The following is a 17,321-nucleotide window of genomic DNA, read 5'->3' as shown; positions in this document are numbered from 1 at the left end:
CTTTCCTGGAACTCACTTGGTAGCCCAGGCTGGCCTTGAACTCACAGAGATCCGCCTGCCTCTGCCTCCCAAGTGCTGGAATTAAAGGCATGTACCACCACTGCCCAGCTCCACATTTTCTTAATCCATTCTTCAGTTGAGGGGAATCTAGGTTGTTTCAAGGTTCTGGCTATTACAAATAATGCTGCTATGAACATAGTTGGGTTTTTTTTTGTTTTTTGTTTTTTTTTTTTGTTTTTTTTTTAGTTAATCTTGTATCCTGCCACATTATTGAAGAAGTTTATCAGCTATAGGTGTTCTCTGGTATGATTTTTCGGGTTACTTACATATATTATCACATCATCTGCAAATAGCAAAAGTTTGAATTCTTCCTTTCCTATTTGTGTCCCCTTAATTTCCTTTTGTTGTTTTATTGCTCTGGCTAGAACATTGAGTACTGTATTGAATAGACATGGGGAGAGTGGGCAGCCTTGTATTGTTCCTGATTTTAGTGGAATCACTTTGAGTTTCTCTCCATTTAATTTGATGTTGGCTGACAGCTTGCTGTAAATGGCCTTTATTATGTTAATGTATGTTCCTTGTATTCCTGATCTGTCCAAGACCTTTATCTTGAAGGGGTGTTGGATTTTGGCAAAGGTTTTTACAACATCTAATGAGATGATCGTGTGTTTTTTTTTCTTTCAGTTTGTTTATATGGTGGGTTACATTGACAAATTTTTACATGTTGAACCATCCTTGCATCTCTGGAATGAAGCCTACTTGGTCATGGTAGATAATTTTTTTGATGTGTTCTTGGATTTGGTTTGCCAATATTGTTTTTAACAGACAAAGTATTCTCTATGTTTTGTATAGTTAGCTTTTTGCCCTTTTTTTTTTCATTTTTCTTTATGCTTACTCCCCATGGGAGACCTTGATTTGGGGGTTTGACAATATTTTATTGAGTGTTTTTGCATCAATGCTTATGAGGGAGATTGGTCTGTAATTCTCTTTCTTTGTTGCATCTTTGTGTGGTTTTGGTATGGGGTAAATGTGGCCTCATAAAGAATTTGATAATGTTCCTTCTGTTTCCATTGTGTGGAACAATTTGAAGAGTATTGGTATTAGTTCTTCTTTGAAAACCTGATAGAATTCTGTGCTGAAACTATCTGGTCTTTGGCTTTTTTATTTTTTTATTTTTATTTTTATTTTTTTGGTTGGGAGACTTTTAATGACTGTTTCTATTTCCTTAGGGGTTATTGGTCTATTTAAATTGTTTATCTGGTCTTGATTTAACTTTGGTATGTGGTACCTATCCAGAAAATTGTCCACTTCATTTAGATTTTCCAATTTTGTGGGGTACAGGTTTTTGAAGTATGATCTGATGATTCTCTGGCTTTTTTTGTTGTCTGTTGTTTTGTCCCCCTTTTCATTTCTGATTTTGTTAATTTGGACACTCTCTCTCTGCCTTTTGGTTAGTTTGGATAAGGGTTAGGGGTCTGAAGGGATTCACAGGAGGGAGGAAAGCAGAGTGTTCCAACAGGATCTGCTTATTTAGTCTCCTTAGAATTAGGTAGAGGGTGAAGAGAGGTCATCCCATAAAGTCAGTGAAAGAGCTGGTTATGAGACTGGAAATTGGATCTGGAAGAAGAGAAGGATGGGGAAAGATCTTCTACCAGTTTCTCTGATGGGAGTTGCCTGTGTGTTACGAGGGTATGCCTGCTGGAGTTGGGGACTGGGATAAAACAAGAGTTGGGGGAGTGAGGCTAGGAGGGGAAAGTCTGTGGGATTTATCTGAGATTTGGGCACAGGAGGATGGAAAGCTGTAGCAGTTGTTCAGTCACAGAGCTAGTGATGAGACTGGGGATTGGATTTGAACTAGAGGAGGGAGTGGCAAAGTCTTCAGTTAACTTATCTATTTTTCCTGGGATGCTTAGCTTGTGTGCTCCCAGGGAATGGCTGCTGATGTCGGGGGCCAAGATAATGGAATGAGTTGGGGGAAGGAAGGTTGGAGGAAAAGATCTTTCTGGTCCATGGGGGATGGGGTCCGATAGGGAGGGAAACTTCAGCAGGTGTTCTGTTGTAGAGCTGGGAATGAGACTAGGGGATTGGATCTGGAGGAGAAGAAGGAGTGATGAAGATATGCAGTCAGCCTGCCTGCTTTCCTGGCAAAACATTCTTTTAAAAATTATTTCTAGGTATTATATATCCAGCGCCTGTAGTGTGGTGCCTTCCACAGCCTTGGTGCAGTGGGAAGGGGCTTGGACCTGCCTAGACTCAGTGTGCCAGGCTCTGCTGACTTCCTATGGGAGACCTTGATTTGGGGGATGTGGGGATATGGGGTGGCTTGGAAGGAAGGGCTGGTGGAGGGAGGAGGGAGGAGGGAGGAGGTGTGATCTGTGGGTGGTATGTAGAGTGAGTAGAACATTTCTTAATAAAGAAAAATGAAATTTTTTATTCTTTTAGATTATAATGCAATTTCATCATTATAATCATATCTCATTCCATTGCTACTCTCAGACTCTTCCATATAGCCCTTCTTGCTCTTTTCCAAATTCTTATCCTCTTTGTCATTAATTATTGTTGTGTATATAGGTTTTACATATATAGAATGTTATATATTTTTCTATTGTATATACAACATACACATATTCATAAATACACAACTACAACATGCTCAGTTTGTATTACTTGTGTGTGTGTGCTTTCTGGGATGACCATTTGGTACTGGATAACCAATTGGTATGCTCCTCCTTGTGGAAGACTATTTTTTCCATTCTCAACGTTCCTTAGCTGCTGTTTTGTATTATTATTGTGATATAGTCCATCTTTTGAATAGTCTTTGGATTTATATAGGTTTATATTCTCAAAGAAGATCTTAGAGTTTTTAACTATTCTGAGTGCTTTGGGATGTATGAAAAAGTCTGGAAAAGTGATAAGTGGATAGGAAATTTGTTTCCTTCATTGTTTTCTTCAATTGCTACAACTAAGTTATAATCCTGTATTGTAGTGGGTAGCCATTCCAGCCTTGGCCTGGAAGTTCCAACCCCCATTGAGGCTTTGGTAATGGTCACGCCTACAAGGTGGGGCTGAGAGAGGATGCTGAAGACCCAGGATCAAGAGGAGAGGCCTCTCTTGGTTCCAAGACCCTGGACGCCAGAGGTAGATTGAGCAGAGTTTTCCAGAGAACACCACCAGACTGTGCCATACCTTTCCCAGACCCTGCAACCTATCCCTTCATTTGTAAGTTACCCCACAAAATAAACCTCCCTTTTAACTACATGGAGTGGCCTTAATAATTTCACTAATATCTGGCGCCCAACATTGGGCGCCATTAGAGGAGGATGGGCATTGAAGACACTTCATATAAAGTTTATCTTCACCTTGGCAAAAATAGCCATTTGGGCAAGAAACTGTTCTTGCCTGGACTGCTTGATCAATTGGACTTGCAGGACCCATAGAAAGGTGACCATTAAAGTTTGCTTGACAAAATGGTCCTTCAGGTTCCTGCTTTGCAGAGGAAACTGCCAGACATTCTACAGGACACTAAAAAAGTGACCAAGAGACACTGAAGATAAATGCCCCAACTTTACAAAGGAACATTAGGTGACTGTCTAGGCTGCCAGCTGTCTCTGTCTACTCTACAAGACTCCCAAAAGTTGCTTGCATCCTTCTCCCAGTTTTCAGGTACTATTATATACTTATGAAGTCTTTCATGTAGTTGAAGACTAGATAGTTACAATTTTCTCAATTATGATAAAAGGTAAGTTAGATATAAAACCTTAGACTCACAAATATAAGATAGATAGGATATCTTCTTTAATTTTGTAACCGTAATTCTTGCTTGATAATTGTTTTGTTATCTTAAATTTTACTATATAAAAGTTAAAACTTTGCTTTTTAAAAAAAGAAAAGGGGAAGTGCTGTGGATGTTCTGTATGTCAAATGTGTTGCTCTGATTGGCTAAAATAAATAAAGTGCTAATTGGCTAGTAGCCAGGTGTGAAGGATAGGGTAGGCAGGACAAGGAGGAGGAGAATTGTGGGAATTGGAAGACTGGGTAGAGAGACACTGCCAGCCGCTGCCATGACAAGAAAGATGTAAGGTACTGGTAAGCTACGAGCCATGTGGCAACTTATAGAATAACAGAAATGGGTTAATTTAAGATAGAAGTAGATAACAAGAAGCCTGCCATGGCCATACAGTTTGTAAACAATATAAGTTTCTGTGTGTTTAGTTGGTTGGGTCTGAGCTTCTATGGGCCTAGCAGTTGAGAGAGATTTGTCCTGACTGTGGGCCAGGCAGAAAAACTCTAGCAACACTGTATACTATTGGCTTAAACCTTTCAGAAATATTAATTCCATAACAAGAATCCAGAGAAAGAGTGAGCTGAGTATTAGCCACTGAAAGTCCAAATCTTCTTCCCTTGTTTCCTGGCCTTCCCCTCATTTGTGTACTAATATCATGTTCTGGCTGGTAAAGCAGAACACAGTAAAACAACAGCACATTTTACAGGAAGTGAAGAAAAGCCACATTCTCAAAACATCCTCCTTAGAAACGTTTTGTGATTTGCAATTTATTCTCTTGATTGCATCTTTTGCTGCAGGAGGTTTTAAATTCTAGTGATTTCTCATCATTTTCCCCTTTATATCTCATAACTTTTAAGTATCAGAGAAGCCACAGTCTGATCAAGCATCAAAGTTCTTCATCTTGTTTTTCATCTCATGGTCTAAATTGAAAACTTGGGTTCATTTTAAGACAATTTTCACATATTATGTGAGACAATAGTTTGAACTCTTTATTTCACATTTTAGATTTTCATTTTATTCAGTACCATCAGTGAAAATCTGTCTTTGTCTAAATAAATGGCTTTGACATCTTGCCAAACATCAGTGGGCAACATATGTGGGTATTTACTTCTGGGTTCTTCAATGTATTACATGTTTGTCTATTTTTCAATAACATTCTTTTAAATGTAGCTCATTATTTAACTATACATAAACATAAAACTTGTACATATTAATGAGGTATCATCTTATATTTTGATACGTATTTAAATCAGAAAAAGTTTATATCAGGTTTTATATATGTGTGTGCTATACATTTAATAAAGTCTCTTCATAAGTCAATTACATTTTTACTGTGAAAGCATTCAAACTACTTTATTGGAAGTTTTAAAACTAAATTTAAAACTATATTCACCCTCCTATCCAAGAGCACATTAGACTTCCTTTCCTATAGTAACTATTATTGGGTGTGCATTATCAGCTTTTCACTATGTTTCCCTCACTCATACACCCCCAGCTGCTGTAATGGACTTTATACTCTTATGGTGTTTTGAATAGATACTTAGGAATGGCCCACATAGACTCATGTGTTTGAATGCTTGGCCTACAGGAAGTGGCACTATTAGGTGTGACCTTGAAGGAAATGTTTCACTGTAGGGACAGGCTTTGAGGTATCATATACTCAAGCTATGTCCAGGGGGGTATAAGATTCACTTTATTTTGCCTGCAGATAAGGATCAAGATGTATAACTCTCAGAAATCTCTCCAGCCAGCACCGTGTCTGCCTGCTTTCTTACTTGCTTCCTGCCATGATGATAATGCACTAAACCTCTGAAGCTGTAAGCCAGCCCCAAGTAAATGTTTTCCTTTATAAGAGTTACCATGGTCATGGTGTGTTTTCACAACAACAGAAACCCCAACTAAGACAACCCTTAATTTCTCTCAAAGCAACATTTTTACAATGTTACAAATTTGTCTATAAGTGTTGTGATAGAATACTTTTATCTTTTTTATCTTGCCAGTGTAGTTCTAATGATGTAATTATTCCCAGATTCATTTATGTGGTAACAAATGATAAAAAAGCTGTTTAGGGATGAATAGATTTCCACTGTGTATATGTCCAACATTTTCTTTATTTATTGCTCAGCTAATGGGTATCTAGATATTTTTGTCTGATATGAGAATAATGACACCTTCTTGTTTCTGTTTCTCATTTGCTTAGAATACCTTTGCCCATCCTTTCACTCTAAGGTAGTGTCTTAGAGTTCCTATTGCTATGAAGAGACACCATGACCACATCAGCTCTTATAAAGGAAATCATTTAATTAAGGTGGTGACTTATAGTTCAGAGGTTCTGTTCATTATCATCATAGTGGGGAGCATAGTGGTGTGTAGGAAGACATGACGCTGGCTACAACTTAATTAGAAGACAACAGGAAGTGGCTGTGACACTAAGTGGTATCTTGAGCATAGAAGATCTCAAAGCTGACCCTAACAGTAAAGCACTTCCTCCAACAAGGCCATATCTACTCCAAAAAAGTCATACATCTTAATAGTGCTACTCCCTTTGGGAACCATCTTTCAAACCACCATATTCCACAACCTGGCCCTCAAATGCTTGTAGCCATATCCTAATGCAAAAATACATTCAGTCCAACTTCAAAATTCCCCATAGTCTATAACAGTCTCAACCATATTTTGAAGTCCAAAACCTCTTCTGAGACTCATAACTATAATCCCCTGTAAAATTAAAATAAAAAAGCATATTACATAGTACAATAATGGCCCTAAGACATTGGAATCTCCAAGGCAATCCAGACTTCAATTTCATAGCTTCATGAAATGGCCTCTTTAGGCCTCCATTCAAGGACATCCCTGACACATGCCTGGCCTTGGCAACTTTCCTTAGTCTCAGGGGCAAATTCAATAGCCCCTTTCTTCTATGCTTAATTCCAGAACCAAATGGCCAAAGCTGCCAAGTTCTACTGCTTGCTGGGCCTGAAACATGGTTCCCATGTTCAATTACATCTTCACCAGCTATTTGTCCTTCACTGTCTAAACTTGGCTATCCTTGAACTTGCTCTCTAGACAGGGATGGCATCAAATTCAGAGATCTGCCAGCCTCCCTCTTCCCAGTGCTGGGTTAAAAGATGTGCCCCACCACACCCAGCTCTTATCTTTTCTTTTGTTTCTTTTCATAAATTGGAAATTTAGCAGGGTGGGTTATTGCTCTGAGGTCATCACTCCCTTTATTCCATTCCTTAATCCCTTTATCTCCTTGAACACAGAATTTAACTCTATTACACTACTTGGTGCTCTTTTTCTCCTCAAATTTTACATTTTGTAATTTACTCTGTTCAGCTTACTGCTTTTTGTTATAAATCTTCATTAGATTTACCACTATTAACCACATAACAGAGTCTATACTAGGCTGTTTTGAGATTTCTTCTGCCAACAGAATTAATCCAAAACTCTTCACTTTAGCCTCAGGCAGACTCTTCAGACAAGGGCAAAAGGCTGCCACTTTCTTCACCAAAATGTCACAAGAATGATCTCAGGCAACATAATAAAATTATGCTCTTCTGAAACCTCTTGAGTGAGCCCCCACAGTTCAAATAACACTTAGCATCACTGTCTTTCATGTTCCTTAATTAGTATGACCATTTAAGCAGTGCTTAAAGCATTCCACTGCTTTCCTAACCATGACTTCCAAAGTCCAAATTCTTCCCAACAAAAACATGGTCAGGCCTATCACAGCAATACTCCAGTCCCTGGTACCAGCTTCAGTCTTAGTTGAGGTTTCTATTGGTGCGAAGAAATACCATGACCATGGCAACTCTTATAAAGGAAAACATTTAACTGGGGTGGCTCACTTACAGTTCAGAGGTTCAGTTCATTATCAATCATGGCAGGAAGCATGGAGACATGTAGGCACACATAGTGCTGGTAAAGTAGCTGAGAGTCCTACATCTTGCAGACGATAGGAAATGGTCTTCAAATCACACTGAGAGAGGTTTGAACAAAAGAGACCTAAAAAGCCCACCTCCACAATAACACACTTCCTTCAATAAGGCTACACCTACTTCAACAAGGTCACACCTCTTCATAGTGTCATTCTCTATGATCTTATAGGGGTCAATTACATTCAAACTGCCTATAGGTAGTGTTTATCTTTTATGGTAAAGAGTGTTTAATGGAACTAATCCTGTTTTCTGACACAACCCTTCATTCTGTTCTTCGGTGTCAGAGCCCTAATAGCCCTCCTGGTAGACCAGAAGATCAGAAAACAAACAAACAAACAAACAAACAAAAAGTAGAAAAGTTAGGATCAGAACATCTTGCATTAGCTATGTATTATGCCAAGAAAGCTTATTAAGTACATTATCTTACATAAAGTTTTCATGGAGGAAATGGAACATGATCAATAGAAAACTGTCATACTATGGAACAAAATTATCAAGAAGCTAATCAAGCAATGCTGCACAAAAGGAATGCAGGGTATCTCAAGTGTACCACAGACCAAGCACATAGAGGCCTTGGGATTGATAATCATAGTCCCTTTGGGTGGGAAAAGTTGAGTGCTTCAAATGAAGTTGAAGCTTCCATAAGGCCCATTCTATTTGTGAAGCTTTCTATTTAGCCTTATATATCATTCATTGAGTTACTTTTAATTTTTTGACAAGAATTTCATAAACATTTTTTTTATTTGGCTGTCATTCTGGGATTTATAGTTTTGAAGAAGGCAGATCATCTTGGATTTTCATGCTACTATGTTTTGTACTGGGAGTTGCAACACTAGGAGTTCAATCTTTGGGTTTTGAGGGTTTTTTGTTGTTTTGTTTTGCTTTTTTTTAAAAAAAAATAGTTTTTAAAAGTCTTCTTTGACAACTATTTCTGAGGACAACACCCATACAGCTCATTTAATGTAGAGAGATTGAGCTGGTGCCCTCATGGAGCCTTCACTTCTAAATTCTAGTCTCCTTGGCATGAGACAATACTCTGCAGAGTATTGAATGAGAAACCTGGACTCCAACCTAGCCACAAAACCCACAACCTCCAATCTGTCCTGCCTGCAAAAGGTGCTGGAACAATCAAGAGTGGCACAGAACTTGTGGGAATGGCCAACTAATATATGGCTTAACAAGAGGCCCACACCACAAGAGGGAGCCATGTTCTACACTACCTAGATGGCCAGGAACAAGAGATTGGATTTCTCAGAGACCTAGGTTAAAACAAAACTCTCCTGTACTCTGATCTCACATTAGCTTATCCAATTTGGTGCATTTCATAACAGAGCTGTGGTTTCAGGACTGTGGCTTTAGCTAAGAGTCCAAGTATGTAGTGAGAGAAAATCAAGGTTGTTGAGAGAGACTGAGGATGGACTGTGATTGGGATCACAAGTCTCTGACCTCACACAGAACTTGTTTGTGTTCACACAGGCTCAGGCTGTAGCGAACTAAGGTCAGGGTGCTTCATGATTTTATTTATTTTCCTTGCTGTTTATTTCATTGCTTTGGAAACAACAAGAGGAAGATGATGGCTTTCTCATCCACACATTTAAAAAACATGCCGTGTCCACTTACTGCTTTCTGCATCAGATTTCACATGAACTATGGAAGATATCAACTTCTTTTGTGTCCTGGGTTATTTTACAAAACCATTTTTTGATCTTAAATCACATGTTTTCCTTATCAAGGAACTTAGTGAGAGAGAACATTGTAAACAAACACTTACGGTGTTAAATAAAACAGAACTAACTTGCCTCCTATGGTGTACAGAAGCTACTAGAATGCTTAAAGAATCCATTCAGTTATATTAGAAAGGGACATTAATTCTCTGCCCCTGGAATTGATTGGCTATGTTAAACCGTCAGCTATTTTACCAGTAAAATGAACTATAACTCATATAATGGACATTATTATTACTTGAACAGTTGTGTCTCCTGAGTAATCTCTTTGATTGTTCACATTTATTTATAACAACCAAATGTATAAGAGAGTTTACTTTTTTAAACTAAATGAAAAGAATTCTGTTGTCTTGACAAAGATTCAAGTTGTCCCTTAACCCCACATATGGGCAAAGAGCTACATGTCCTCCCCAATACATATATACACAAATATATGAGTAAATAAGTAAATAAATGGAAAACATTTAAGAATAATTCCAGATGAGATCTAGCCACTGAGCTATATCCCTAACTATGAAGCCTTTTCCCTCTTTTTTTTTTTCCCAAGCTGAGGATCGAACCCAGGGCCTTACGCTTGCTAGGCAAGCGCTCTACCACTGAGCTAAATCTCCAACCCACCTTTTCCCTCTTAATACATGAAGATTAACTCACTCAATACAGTGAGCTCTTATGTTTTATATTTTTCAAACATTTTAATGTTTTCCTCCACTGTCTTCTTGCCTCCCTGGTTTCAAGTGGCCTCATCGTGTTCTTATCTTGCTGCTCTAAAGCTACTGTGTCATCCTTCCTCTGGCTGTTTCAGATATTCTTTGGCTTTGATTTTATGAACTTAGATACAATGTATCTTAAATTAGTGTTTTCTTTTGTTTTGTCATATATCTCCCTTCACATTCTTCAAGTCTCCTGAATCTGTCATTTTTCTCATTGTTTCAGGAATGGCTTCTACTGTTTCAAAAGTTCCTGGCATGTCTGCCCTTTCTTCTTTTGCACTTCTAATTGCAGCAACCACACACTTTGTGCAATTGTCCGGTAGTTTTCAATGTTTTAGATCTGCAACATTTTCTCATTTTTCTTTATACATACAAGTTTCAGGATTCCCTACTGATAGTTACCAAAGGTTCTTAGAATTCTTGGATGTGTCAGGGTATATTGATGAACTATCCTGGAATCAGAGCACATGTGTCTACCTACCCAAGACCCTCACAAATCCAGGCTGATTAACTTTCCCTTGTTGAAGAAGTAAGGGATTTGGTCCTTACCCAAGATTCCAGCCACTCCCTTCTTCCTGTATTCCTACCATGGTGTGTATAATTCTATGCCAGCATTACCTGGCCTTGGGAGTTGCTCTGTAGGAAATAGAAGGTTAACTGAAGGGGACATTTGAGCTATGCTGCTTTTGGAAGGCCATCACCTGTGCTGGCCACACAGGGGGACTATCCTGCAACATTGCCTGAGGGTCATTGAATTCCTGAAACTAAGCCCTCATACACATCCCCTAAGGCAATCTGATAAACTCACTGGTTCACCAAACTGGACTTAGAAGGAAGTGTTTTTATGGCCTGGCATGAGTGCTTTCTATGTGGTGAATGAGCATTTGCTTATTTTCCCCCAGGCAAAGGTTACAACAGCCTGCCAAGTAGTCTTAATGTCTGTTACTGTTTATAAAGTTAAGACTTTCTGACCCTCCTTAGGATTTCCACCTCTGTAGTTACATCATTCTCCTGAATTTGAACCCTTGACATGATTTCCTCTAGAGTCAATAGCCATTTAATTTCAGTCATATTGTCCCAATACCTATAAAATATCTCTGTGTTATATTTGTTTTAACTATTGAGACATTTTTTGTTACTTGGTGAGCTTATTTGCTAAATGCAGAAGTAATACATGAGGTAGTAGGAATAAAAAATAATGAAAGTAAGTATGAGTGTGCTATATAGAGGGAATCTGGTTGAGACTTGGTTTGTGCTTTCTATTTGCTGCATCTACATATGTCAGAGCAAAACTTTCCCATGTTTGGTTCAACTCTTGTCTCCTCACTGCCATAGGTTTATCCTAGAGACTTCCTTTATCATCAATACTGCAGAGTCAGTTCTTTCAGCCTCGATCCTGTATGGTCTTATTGCACCCTTCTGCTATGGTGTTAAAGGAAGAGGCAGAGGAAGTACCCTACAGTCCAACGAGCAATTAGTGTAGATGCTCCCATTGAATTTGGCCTTTCAATCTCCTTAGTACCATGCTACTCAACAGCTTCTTCCTTCCAGAAGACCAGTGAGTGTGAGTATTGTTTGGTGTTTGATCTGATCATGGAAAGCGAAAGAGATCATGGGTTACATTTTCCCCTTCTTCCAGGTACAATAATCTCTAGAAATTTAGAAATCTTAAACTCATCAGTTATTGTTTTACTTTTCTTATTAAGGACATGCAAAGAACTGTATGTTGTGATGGTAATTTTTCTCATCTTGATTTTCAGGTAAGGACTTTGGTCTGTGGTTTTGGCTTTCTGATAGACCTAGGGAAGGTAGCATTAGTTTGTCAATTTCTTCTTTATTGTGAGGCAATAAATGGCAGTTTCCAAGTTATAGACTTAAAATACTTAAAACAGGAAATCTAACTTTTGATCAGTAATCATATTTGGTCATATTTTGTGAACTACTCTGAGTGAGTTAGATCACACAACTCCTGAACTGTTGCATATTTACCTTATTACCTTAGTTATCCTCTAAAATTTAGAAGGTTACCTTTGTTCATGAAAGCTAGTTTAACCCAAATGGAGGGGGAAAACTCCTGAAACTAGATTTCAATAAATTGACAAAGTCAAAACTATTTTTTAAAGACATAGAAGTTTAAACAAAGGTCCCTACACATGAGCAAGTACATTGCTTTTCCTGGAATACCTGGGCTTCAGTTTGATGCACATCACTAGATTGAGGGTGCACTGTATACAAAGTACACTTTTATTAGTTAGATACATTTTCCAAAGGATATTGATTCATGTTTCCAAGCAAAGACTTGCTCAGCTTGTCTCTGCTAGATTTCCCTCATTAGAGTCTTCATGATCCTTGAAGGCTGGTTTCCCCTCACCTCCTCTCAACTCCCACCCCCACGCAACCCCCAGCAAGGATACTTCAGGGTCTAGGTTTCTGGAGAAACACAGGGACTCAAGGCACCCTTCCTATGAATGGCTCACTTTCTACACCACATGAGATATGCTTTTTTGTTCCTTGAAATACAAGAGAAAAACATAGTAATAAACACTTGATAACTCCTGCTTCCCAGATAATTCTGTTGATGATATTAGATATGTTTATAAAATGTCTTTTATCATTATATCCATGTACACACATTTCAAGAAAATCCTTTTGGGATCCACATGGTCAGGAGAAGTTAAAATATGTGAATAATATAAACTGTCATAGATAAATGCTGAAGAAAATTATTCTTTCATTTCTATTCAGAAAGGGGAAAATATATACAGTCTTTGCTTTCTTGCATATGGCTGAGAACTGAGCAGAGCCAGGGATGCTCAGAAGCATGGATTAGTGTGACATATGTAATCATCACCACTGTGCATTCTTCCTCTATACTATCCATATGCAGGGACTTCCAGCACAATGCATGACACAGGCCTCCATGTTAATATTCATCTGAAAATGGAAACTCAGGGTGGCCCTCAAAGCTAGAAAGACAAATAAATCATATTAGTTTTGAGTGACTTCTATGAAGTTGTTATGCGAAAATACAAAATTTTTTTTCTGGTAGTTCATATAGTCTACCTTGAACATTATTTTATAAATCGTTAAAAAAAAAACCTAAATAAGTAGTTCATATCATGGTCCTTCCCCTAAGACTTATACATAAAATAGAAAGTCAAATTGTCAAATATACATCTATCAAAACAAGATATTTGGTTCTTTCAATTACAAATTCTTAATGAAAACAGAAACTGATTTCCTTGTTTTGAAAAGAACAAGCCAAGCTACACATTCTGTACTAAGAAGTACTTCAGGAAGATACAAATGGATGGTATCAATTTCATTTCAATTTTTCTAATTGATAAATTACTTGCTAGCTGCCTTCTACACACACTATACTTGTCTTGATTTAGAAGTAGAAAGAATGGACTGGAAACATGGTTGAGCAGAGAAAATGCTTTTGGTGCAAATGAGTGGCATGAGGTTGATCCCCAGTACCCACATAAAGCTGAGCATGGTAACATGCATCTGTAATAGTTCTCCATGAGACAAAGTACTCTGTCTCAAACAAGGTGGAAGGCAAGGACCATAGCCAAGATTGTCTACTGACCACCAGATGCGTGCAATGGTACACTCACATGCACATATCCACTTATACCAACAGGCACATACATGCACATGTCATACAAAGCAATACACAAAGATAAGTGGAAGGCTATTGCATATATGTATCCAAGAAGATAACTATAGAAGATCACAAGAAAGTAATAGTAACAGAAGCTATAAAGGAGATAAAAAGAATTACTTACTAATTTTTCACACGAATGATATAAGTGATTGCTAGGTGCTTGATCTTTTGTAATATTTATCTGTTTTGCTTCACTTTTCTTCAGACTAGTAAAAGCATTAATAAAGATAAAATATACTAGCAGTTTTTATATATGCTAGTGTACACTATGCTCATCAATTCTCATATTTATGTTCTTTTAGAAGTAATTTCCCGGTATTAGAAGAAATACATATTACATTTCTTCTCTCATTGATGTAACAAATATATCTTTTCCTACTTTCTGATATTTATATACATATATATGTTTGTATATACATATATAGCTGATACATATTCATATATACATACATGTGAATATATATTCATATGTGATGTATATATACATATATGAGATATATATCAGATATATACATATATATATATATATATATATATACACACACACACATACATTCTTTCTACTTTACATGTATAAGATATATGTAGCATGAAGGAAGAGTAAGGTTTCTTATTGACTAGAAGTTCTTCATCGGGTGGGACTATTTTCTACATGCTATAGTGTTGGTTATTATTCTATTCCCTATAACTTCTTGATCTTCAACATTGAGATCTCAACAGGCTAGAAAGCCAATACCAAGTGAGCTATAGAATTCATTAAGCTAGTCATTATTAACACAAACACAGTGATTAGAACCTGAGGGGGGAAAGTGAAATGAAAGAAGTCGAGTTTTTCAAACCATTGAAAACATTAAATTATCTGAAAACAATGAGCAATTTCACCTTGAGGAAATATCATAGACCAAAGGATTGGTGGTCATGCATTTAATATAATTAGCAGGTAAGCAGGTGATATGTAATATGGCATGATATTGAATTGAAAATGCTTCACAAAGCTTGTTTAAAAGCCCCAAGTGTAACTCACAGGACAGATGAATTCAGAAGCACACATGAAGCACACAGATCCAGCACTGAAGACATAGAACTTTCCCTGACACTGGAGGAGAGAAGTCAGTGCAGTAGGTGAGTCTGAGCCAGGTCCACTCCTGCTGCTGTCACAATGGACAGAATCCACAGGAGGCTAGAAACAGTTGCTAAAGCATTTGTCTCCTTCCTGATTTAACGTGGCCTTTGTATTCCTTGTTTAATTTAGGACAAATGATAACAATTATGTTATATATACCCAAGAAAAAAAGTTGAGTAAAATATGTTTATTGAAATTACATGGAACCGGCTATGTATCAGATATTTTTATTTAGGCCATTGAGGACTTTTATGTTCTCTGAGGTCAACTGAAATTCAAAAACCTAAAAACAATTAGGAACTACATATTATTTTATATTGCATATTTGCCCATCTGCCCATTTCAAAAGCACCAGACTGAATAGTGCAGATAAAATATTTAATATATTAAAGAAATCAAGAAACTAAACCCATGTTTATCAAAACATTTAAGTAAGTGATGAATACCAGGTGTGGAAATACTAGAAATTAATTTCTGAATTGAAATGTACAGCCTCACAGACAAAGGTATTAACAAATAATCTGAAGAAGAAATATAAAAAACAATTTAAAAATTCCGATAAAAATTTTGTTTCCCATTTTTCAGTTGTAAGTATGTTTTAGTCAACATTTGAAACAATGAAAGAATAATTCTGATGAAATTTAATGATAAGCTGGAAAGGACAGAGAGTGACATTTTCAAAGATAATGGAGAAGAATTTTGGTGTGTTCCACACAGGAAAGCTTAACATTAGCCAACCACAAAGAAAGCCATGAATAATCTAAATAATGTAGAGAAAAAAATCTCTTTCTATAACAGTATTTTATTTAAGTAATGGGGGAAATGAGATTTGGGAATGAGTTGTTTAACAAAGGCAGAATGTAAGATCAATGAATTTAGAGAATACAAAAATGAAATAGACTACAAGAACATCTCCTCTTCTTTGTATCTTCCAGAGTCCACTCCATACTAAATGAATTTAGAGTTGTTCACATTAAGATGTGGAAGCAATTGTTGCCACATGTCTTAGGGCATCAGTTGTATTTATAAGAAGGAATAGTGTACCTGATAGATTATACATGAAAACACATTATAGAATTCAGAAACTATTGTGGATTGTACAACATGAGGAACACTGACTGGAAGGAGGGTAAACACTACAGAGAGAAGAAACCAGCTCCACTTGGGACAGTGAAATATGTATCCTGGAGCAGACATCTCACTGCTCCCCACATGCATGAGCAACTTCACTGCACAACAGGAGAGAGCTTGACTAAGATTACAATAACATGGCTGAGAGCAGATCAGCCCATACAAATCTCTATCCATGAGCTAAGGAGCTACATAAGTGACTTTTCAAAAAGAGCCTGCAAGTAGGTGTGGACATTAGTGTTAATGCTATAAATGTTCTCCTATTTGAAATGAGCAGAAAACCACTCTCAAAGGAGCCAAGATGTGAAAAAATAGTTGACATGAAGTGCATTCAAAGTGATTAGAGACCTGATCATTAAAATATAAGTATGTATAGGGAAATACACATAATTTGAAGAATGAAAGTCACCTAGTCTCACTTGTCTCATTTCAGAAAATGAAGAAAATAGCATGCCACTCACTTAAGGTTAAATTATGAATGTCATTCTGATATAAAAATCTAACTATGCTTCTGAGGAACAGTATTGAAACCCCCTGGAGATGCCCTTAAAGCTGTGATTCTGACTAGTGTTCTAGGACTAAAAACCAAGTCTATTAGGACAACTCTGTGTAGGTGCCTAACACCTGCAGCATCTCATCACCTGCATGTTCTCTTTTATCCTGTTCTCTGTGAAACTCTTGGCTAGGACCACAACTACACACTGCAACTGAAAGCAACGAGCAATCAGGGCTGGAGTTTGCTTGTATTTTTTTGCCATGGAACCAAGAACTGGATCATCCAAAAGAATGGAGGTATTCTGGTCCACCCTGGAGGGAAGGTAGAAATGTTAAATTCCTTCTCCTTACTCCTTGATTTGTTAGAAGATTTCTAATACATAGGAAGATCAATATATAGACCAGGATTTTAACAAATGTAATACATGGAACTATAAAACCATTATGGTCTTTTATTCTACCCAAAATGAAAATTCTCCCTGATTATAGTTCATTACATAATGAACTACAAAAAAAGTGTTGTAAAATGAAAAAATATATAATCAACAACGATTTCCTTTGGTTTTATTCTCATTGTCCATATTACCATTGTTTTCCTCAGTGGCTTCCCAGAGCACTGTAAGCAACCAGAACTATGTCTTTTGACTTGCAGAAATCCAGAAGTTTCCCCTGGCTGAGATAAAGATGACATTCTGCCTATAGTTAGATGAAATAGAAACATACTAATTTACATAAAATTCCAT

The 17,321-nt window shown here is 37.2% G+C and overlaps 1 protein-coding gene across 2 annotated transcripts in view; it reads right to left on the bottom strand.

Annotated features, from left to right (window-relative positions):
- Window positions 1–15,169: 15,169 nt before the first annotated feature.
- LOC118584099 (estradiol 17 beta-dehydrogenase 5-like) overlaps window positions 15,170–17,321 on the bottom strand; it is a 37,337-nt gene continuing 35,185 nt past the window's right edge. Inside the window, exons 8-9 of one of the 2 annotated variants that reach the window (XM_036188082.1) lie at window positions 16,725–16,784; window positions 15,170–15,235 (exon numbers count right to left, since the gene is read on the bottom strand). In XM_036188082.1, coding sequence (XP_036043975.1) covers window positions 15,170–15,235; window positions 16,725–16,784 — 126 coding nt within the window. Of the gene's footprint in view, window positions 15,236–16,724; window positions 16,891–17,321 lie in introns of both variants that reach the window. The other variant, XM_036188084.1, reaches the window with a different exon arrangement.

This window comes from Onychomys torridus, chromosome 5, assembly GCF_903995425.1.
Source record: "Onychomys torridus chromosome 5, mOncTor1.1, whole genome shotgun sequence".
Lineage (NCBI taxonomy): Eukaryota > Metazoa > Chordata > Mammalia > Rodentia > Cricetidae > Onychomys > Onychomys torridus.
This window is presented reverse-complemented; position numbering and strand designations above follow the sequence as displayed.